The sequence below is a fragment of the Montipora capricornis genome, chromosome 8 (assembly GCF_036669925.1).
Source record: "Montipora capricornis isolate CH-2021 chromosome 8, ASM3666992v2, whole genome shotgun sequence".
In the NCBI taxonomy this organism is placed as follows: domain Eukaryota; kingdom Metazoa; phylum Cnidaria; class Anthozoa; order Scleractinia; family Acroporidae; genus Montipora; species Montipora capricornis.
This window is the reverse complement of record NC_090890.1, coordinates 49,595,315-49,602,814: the sequence shown is the minus strand read 5'-3', so window position 1 is coordinate 49,602,814 and position 7,500 is coordinate 49,595,315. Positions and strand designations below refer to the sequence as shown.

Sequence of the window (7,500 nt, the reverse complement as noted above, 5' to 3'; positions counted from 1 at the left end):
CAAGACCCTCTGTAGGCAAATATTGTAATTAATGTGACTTCGTTTCCCAACTATCTTAGATTGCAACTACAGTACAAGCCTCCAGTAATGTGTTAGCCTGTGAGCAAGCTCTCTCGGGGTGCGGGCCCCGAGAGAGTTTGCTCGCAGGCCATTAATGTGTCGTCACTTGTAGTCTGAACCAATGAAATCATGGCTCAGTGTCATGTGGAAATGCCTAGGGCCAAACATTGTTGAATTATGTGCTTACGTCGCTGTCGTTTCATACGTCTGCGCTCTTCTCTATTTTTGAATCCTGTCTTCAGTGGAAGACACCCCACCGGAGAAAACCGGGGTTGTATATATTTTGGAATGGTGACTCAGGAATATGAGAATGGCTGTACTTCTGTCGTGTAAGAGATGTTTAGACAGATGTGCCGGTGACGCTTTGGGTGATCGCTGATTTTACAAGTTGAATTTAAGTTAACGTTAATTTTAATTTTAAGTTCTATGGAAAAAGGTTTGCCTCTGACTCTTGATATTTTTCAACAGACGTTTTGGCTAATTCGTAAGCCCTCATCAGTGACATAAAAGCGAACTTCGTTATCATACGCTGTTTAAAGTAACGCAGCGCGAAGCTTGCGCGCGTCACCATGTAATTCATGCTCGCACGATGCCTTTGTAGGCTTCTGGAAGTACGATATGATCGTTCCCAGCGTTCGGGTCCAAAGTAGAGTACCAGGCTTTGCCATCGAGGAAAAGTCGCTCGTGGTAGTTGGCTTTGAAACCAACGACATTGACATTTTCAAAGTTCATGTTGTGCCTGAAATAACGGACATGGCTAGCAACTTTGGAGTTTTGGTCAAAACCCGCCGCTGCCTTTTTGTGCTCTGCAATCCGGGTCTTTAAGGATCTTCTTGTTTGGCCATAGTACACAAAATTACACTGTGTGCAATTGATTTGTTACACTATGCTTGATTTCGGGCAGTCAGAATCGTCTAGCTCTTTTGGGCGCGGAAAAAGCCTGTTGATGGTTAGTTGTGGTTTGTAAGCTACTTTGACCTTTTGCTTGTAAAAAAAACCATAACCATTTACAGAACCATTGCCAAAATGTCGTATGAAGTGGTCTTCGGAATCTCTCGGAGAAAAGAAATCAAAAAGCCACAAATGAGCGGACAGTCCCAGCTATATGAAAATTAATACAGAGCAGGAAAATAATCAATAATTTGAAAAAGTGGATGTGTCAGACATTGAAGGAGAGCAGTGTCTGACACTTGCAAACTGCAGACCGCAGACTGCGGACTAGACTTAACAACCCCATTGGGGTTTTATAAACTACTTATACCGTATATACACCAAAGCTTAAACTCGTTTAAAAGCTGTTTAGTTAAACATGGTTTAAAATTGTTTTCTTGATACAAGTTACTACCTGAAATAATGTAGACTCCAAATTCAACACAATGAAGACAAACATTAGAACTTACATGAACCCTTGTTAAACCTGGTTTAATTAAACGTGTTTAGTTGGTGTGAATCGGATATTAGTCATGAACAATTTAAGCTACAGTAAGTTCATCCACTCACCTCCAAAACCAATTTACTTGCAAACATACAGATACTTTCTAAAAACTGTTGGATTTTCATTTATCTGTACTTTGCAATTCCAAACAAGGTTGAAAAAATTTCAACCTATAGGTTGATTTAACATATATACCTACAATACTCGTCAAAAATCTTGAAACACTTGTGTCTGTTTCCCCTTCCCAATGTTGATTTGGGTATCACAGTGGTCTCAGTGCTTCAAAACACCCGTGGCTCAACATTGGGGAGGGAGAAGGCACATTTCGGGGGGAAAAACAGTGTGAAGTAGAAATCTCAGGATTTTTCCAGAAAATTCGAGAGAAACGGTGTCTGTTTCAACGATTTGTGACGAGTATTGTAGTTTAGATTTGAATTAACCTGATTTAAAAAATTAATTACCTTTAACACTGATACAAAGAATAGAGAAAGCCGGACAATACAGAACATTAACAGCCTTTGTTCGTGCGCTACTAAACACAAATTTGTCTTGCGCTTATGCTCTTCTTCATAATAAACTAAAAAGAAAGAGAGAACTCTACAATATTGAACTCGCTAGACTTGACAAAATAAATAGCCAGAGCGGGAAGTTGTGATACGCGCGTTTTGCGAGGTGCCTACTATTTTGTCCAGAGTGGTGAAACACATCTTGCAACATCTGTCCCTCTCTCTCATATTCTGCGCATTCTCGTGGCCTTATATGTGAAATTGACGTAAGAGTTAAACAAGAATCAGGATTGGTGGTCCGAAGTGTAGTGTGACCAAAACTTTCATGTGGTCTTGGTATTTAACCCGTTTTAGTGCTATCCTCGACCTTGGAGTATTCACAGGAAACCACCTCACCTTCGAGATGACGACAGTCTCGTAAAACTGCAATCTTGGACAAAACTGACATTTTGCGGACTCGACTTTTATAGTTACAATCCTTTGAACCCTAACCCAGAAAATTAATTAATTATTGGAATTAGTTGCTGAAAGTGGGCGGGACAGTGAACTAGGCATTCATTTCATTGATGTTTTGGCAACCAGCTGCCCTGGTGCCGAAGTTTTCTTTGTTCTTTTCCACGGACAGAATTTAGCGACGTTCGTTCAGTGATCATCGAACAAACTCATAAAAAAAGAACAAAAACCTTTGGTTTTGCTCCCTGTGAATTTCACTTCCATGCAATGTTTACAGTGCGTGACTGGCTGTCGGTTCTGATTTGTAGATATTTTAACGTCTACTCAATTCAAAATTAAGGCTGACGAGAATGCTGTCAAGCAGGTAATAGCGCGATTGTCATTGCATGGTTGTTTTTTTATGGATAATTTTGGAGCATTCGACTATTATCATCTACATTGAAGTTAGATTCGCAGTGACCGAAACCAGGAGTTTTTTTCGCGTTTCGTTGTCGCCGCTTCGCGGTTATAATTCGTCCGAGGAGAAGAAAGTTAAGCTTTTGGGACCAGGTGCAGGGTAGCAAACAGCATATAATTCAGCCTCAAGTTTGCCGCTATTGTTCCTCGCCGACATGTCTGTACAGCAAATGGATTTGTTGGTCACCGTTTGACCACTTGTTCTAAATGAGAAGTGTCAGAATGAGAAACTTCCATCCTATCAAGTAAACCCTATACACAAGGTTACAGCATAGCTAGTCAAAACAAACCTAGCGAGGGCTACAATTTAGCCGGCTCGAGTAAGTGGCTCTGGCCTTTTTCTTGGTTAAGGTGATTCCTTGAATTCATCAAAGTGACACAGTCTTTACTCGTGGATATGAAAGTTACCGCGACTGTTTGAAAATGGCAGGCTGAAGTTTCCTTCGTGCACTCGTCACTGTGATATAACAGAAACAGCGGGCTCTCATACGTGACTGGATACCCGAAATAATACATGTGATGGTTAAGTGCAGGTGATCCCCTTTGCTGACATTAAATTCTGTAAAAGAAGTCAGTATAGTATTTCTCCGACAGGCATAAGATTACTCTTTACCACATACTTTATAAAGAGCAGTACCACGTGTTCAAATTTCCTAGCACAGGTGACAGGGTCTTTTTGAATAAGGTCTGATTTTTGTTGGCAGGTCAAGTCTACCAAGGATCTTCAAAAGATGTGAACACCTTGTTTCTGCTGCAGAAAATGGACAAAACCATGTGGGATTACCTAATTGCCCAATGATAGTAAACAAGGCCTTTTTGCATTTGTCAAAACATGCCTGTGATCCTCTCAAATTTCTAACCCTTCTTTATCAAGATGTAGTAAGGACGGTGCCTACTAGTTAAAAAGTATTATTGCGCGGGTTACTGAATCATGATGTGGGAAAAGCAGATCTTAACAAGTGTTATTGAAATCCAAAAAGAAAATTAGGGGGAACCACGCATTTTTCGAAGATAATAGGCCTTTTGCAACTAACGATCACATGGTACAGAATCCGCCATGCTGGAGGGCAAGCTCATTATTATTCCCCACTGGGACATTGAAACAAAGGCAAGTCAAGCTTGACTGGTTCAGGTCTCTTTGTTTTAATGTCCTAGTGGGGGAATAATAATGAGCTTGCCCTCCATCATGGCGGATTTTGTACCATGTGATCGTTAGTTGCAAAAGGCCTATTAATGAAAAATGTTTGTAAAAAGCTTTAAAATACAAAGCAAAGTGTGGCGTTCTTTTCCAAATTGAAGCTTATTTATCTCTGAAAAATGCATGGTTAGACATAATTTTCTTTTTGGATACCAAGAGTACTTGCCAAGTTCTGCTTTCTCCGCGTAGTTGTGAACGGCGCAAAAATATCCCTGTATTAATACGCGCCACTCATAGGAAATCCAAGTATCTCAAGATGCGCAAAACGTATGCGCAATAACAATAGTAGGCACCGTCCGTAATTTATTTACACAAAGATCTGATTTTAGGTCTCATTTTGTTGGTTCTATTTTGCTGAACAGAATGAGCTCGAATACACAATAGTACTGATAGGTCTTTTTCATGGTTAGCAGTCCTTCGCGTACTAACATAAAGACGACAATTAGAAAAGATTTGTTCCTTCTGAGTTGTGGTCTAGGTCTAGACATTTTTACTGCAATCTATTTTCGAAAAGCAAGAGATAAACACTTTCTCAACTCAAACGAGCGCGGTACGTTCTTCTTTAAATAATGCATCAAACACTTTCTAATTAATTTGTCTTTACGAAACAAGCTCGACATTTTCTTGTAAGGAATTCTGAAAGGTTCTCTGTCGCGGAGAGCATGTTTATATATATTTGGGAACGGACTCTCGACTTTTAAGTGTACGCGTTGGTGAGTGAAAGGCGTTTCACAATTAATTGCACCAATGTGTACTTTTTCATAATATCTTTGCTTCACCTTCGAAGAACGTCATTTCCTTACTTCTTCAGTCTCTCGCTTCTAAATGTATGGGAAGGTGCTCAAACACTTAAAGGACCCCAGTCAGCCACGCCCATATTTTTTTTGACGTATACAGGTGTTTTCGTGTTTTACTTTTGGGAATTGACCAAACCAATTTCTTCGTTTTAAAGTTTACCAAATCTTCCAACGGGTGTTGAATCCCACAAAAATTCCTTCTTCCTGGAAATTAAACCCAAGCTGACCTCTATTTTTACTTTCCAGATCAAAATCGAAATATGTCACACGCAAGCTTGCTCAGTTCCACAAAATGTAGTTTTAGTATCAGTGAGAAAATGAAACAACGAACAGTGCTCTCAGCTCGAGCGGAAGACGCGATAACATTATTTCAACCAGAATCATCGATCCAACGGTGAATATTCGCTGTTCGTGATTCCTTGCAATGTAGTCCAAGAAATTATTTCTCCACTTTCCAGAAATGTTAATACACTGATTCTGATCATTCTAACCTTGTAACGCCCTCTGTTCTTTGAGGAATCACAATTGAATATTTGCGGTACTCCTTGCTGCTACTCCAAGCGAAGATAATCTTCAACAACGATTTCCGTTTCCACTCGCAAGTCATACATAAATAATCATAGAAAATTCATTCTAACAAACATTGCCTTTTTTCCCATGGGAAACAGAATTACATAGCTCATTTGCAGTTCGATGGAAACAGATTACTTTAACAGCCTCAGAACTCCAAGTTTCGGTGGCACCGAAAATGGCGACTGAAATGTTGTGGGCGCGCAATGTAAAGTCGGTGACTAGGGACCTTAAGTATACAATGGCGGCGCACAACCTGGCGAACAGGAAATCAAGCCGTTTCTATGCTTGAAATGCTATCCATCCTGATTGGCTATTTGGATCAAACATCCGGTTACGAGTGAGTGACAATTTGCCTACAGATTCTCACCAAAACTCGTGGATATCGACAAGTAAAAAGTGTCGTACCATTTTCAACTTGGAACGCACTGTTTGTTGATCACTTTGTAACAAATGGAAGTACAAAATGAAAAGAATAGATCACTGTGCCAACGAAAGAGATACAATTCTCGCAAGTTCGCGTTCAATTGACGGTAATTCATCTTTCGAATTGGACTCTGATTTTATTGCTTCCTGTAATCTCTCTGCCCACTTAGTATGTCTAGAATTGCAAGCAATCTCAAAAATAACGATTTACAAATCATGCGAACGAACTGTCAAATTTAAGAACAATGACGAAAACCACAAACGATGCCAGTGTAATATTTCATGAGAGCCGAAATAATAGACCTTTGAACAACACTGATTTAATCTACAAATAATTATTCAATTCAAGCATAAAACTAAAATCATACTTTAAGGTGTATATTGATAATTATTTCTTTATTCATTCATTCATTCATTCATTCATTTATCCACTTTACTCTGATTTCAGACCAAAATCTCAACATTTTGATGGCCTAACAAAAGGCACAAAAGGCTACGACTTGAAGCTAAAGAATGGTGCGATTTGTGAATAAATCACACTGTTGAGAGCCAATCCGGCAGATTGTAAGGATTTCAAGATGAGTGTAATAAACAGTGTAACACAAAGTATTCAGCTCAAGGTAATTCCACTGGATTGCAAAGCGCATCATTACCGCGCATAATTGCGATTCTTGTGCCCTTAGCATGCGCACAAACGCAGGCGATAACTTGCCTGGACCTTTCATGCGTTTGCACTAAGGGTACTGTGACAGAGAATGGCTATTTTCTCCTAAGTGAGAACCGTTAGCTACCTTTTGTTATAAATGAATTAAGCGTTGCTATTGCCTTAAACGTTGCTGACAATATCATATACCACTTAAGCCACGGTGGAGAGAGGCACCCCACACGGTTATCATGTTTGAAGTACCGATCCCCCCTCAGTGATTCAGAGTTTGCGTTTAAGTATCCATTCTTGTTCACGTGCTCTATACATGTTGTACTACCAACTAGTATACAAGTCGCTGCAAATGGCGTCTAAAATGCAGCTGCCTTTCATTGACCAAAACGAAAGCTTCAGCTACTTTGGTCACAACTTTAATAACAACAACTTTAACTTCAGTAGTGCGCAATAAACTTGAACTTGAACTTGAAGGCACCCTGGCAATGTCCTTGTCTGCTTGTTTCTTTTTTTTTTTTTTTTACGTTGAAGACGAGTTCGTCTTTCTCTGGCTTTCCTTATTCATTCTGTTGCTCGCCAACCTTTGCGAGCACAGCATCAAGTTTCTCCTCCAATAGCCTGAGTCTGCCGACATCATCAAGTTTAGACGTCGCCTCACGAAGCTGAACTCTCATGTTATTAAGTTGCGATTTTACCTCGGTGAGTTCAGATTTGACTTCTTGCAGTTGCAGGTCTTGATAGTCGACCTCATCTCTCGCGCGCATCTGGAAATATAAGACGAAACCCTAACTCAAAAAATAATATACCTGGCAATCTAATCTCGCCTCAAGTTTAAAATGATGTGCAGCAAATATTGCATTAGAAACTCCTTTGAACAGTGCAGGCTTCCGCAACTGTTCTGCTAAGTTGTTTTTATTGCAGTGTTTCCTTGTTTTGTTTGT

At 39.9% G+C, this 7,500-nt stretch overlaps 3 protein-coding genes across 3 annotated transcripts in view; 1 reads left to right on the top strand and 2 right to left on the bottom strand.

Moving 5' to 3' along the window:
* LOC138059749 (uncharacterized) overlaps window positions 1–3,709 on the top strand; it is a 7,502-nt gene extending 3,793 nt beyond the window's left edge. Inside the window, exon 3 of the mRNA XM_068905357.1 lies at window positions 3,615–3,709. Within this exon, the coding sequence (XP_068761458.1) occupies window positions 3,615–3,709 (95 nt within the window). The remainder of the gene's footprint in view (window positions 1–3,614) is intronic.
* The window catches only part of LOC138060576 (transient receptor potential protein-like), a 209,190-nt gene that overhangs the window by 74,343 nt on the left and 127,347 nt on the right, over window positions 1–7,500 (bottom strand). The window lies entirely within an intron of this gene.
* LOC138060578 (uncharacterized) overlaps window positions 6,299–7,500 on the bottom strand; it is a 91,660-nt gene continuing 90,458 nt past the window's right edge. The window contains exon 9 of the mRNA XM_068906423.1: window positions 6,299–7,323. Coding sequence (XP_068762524.1) covers window positions 7,117–7,323 — 207 coding nt within the window. The 3' untranslated portion in view covers window positions 6,299–7,116. The remainder of the gene's footprint in view (window positions 7,324–7,500) is intronic.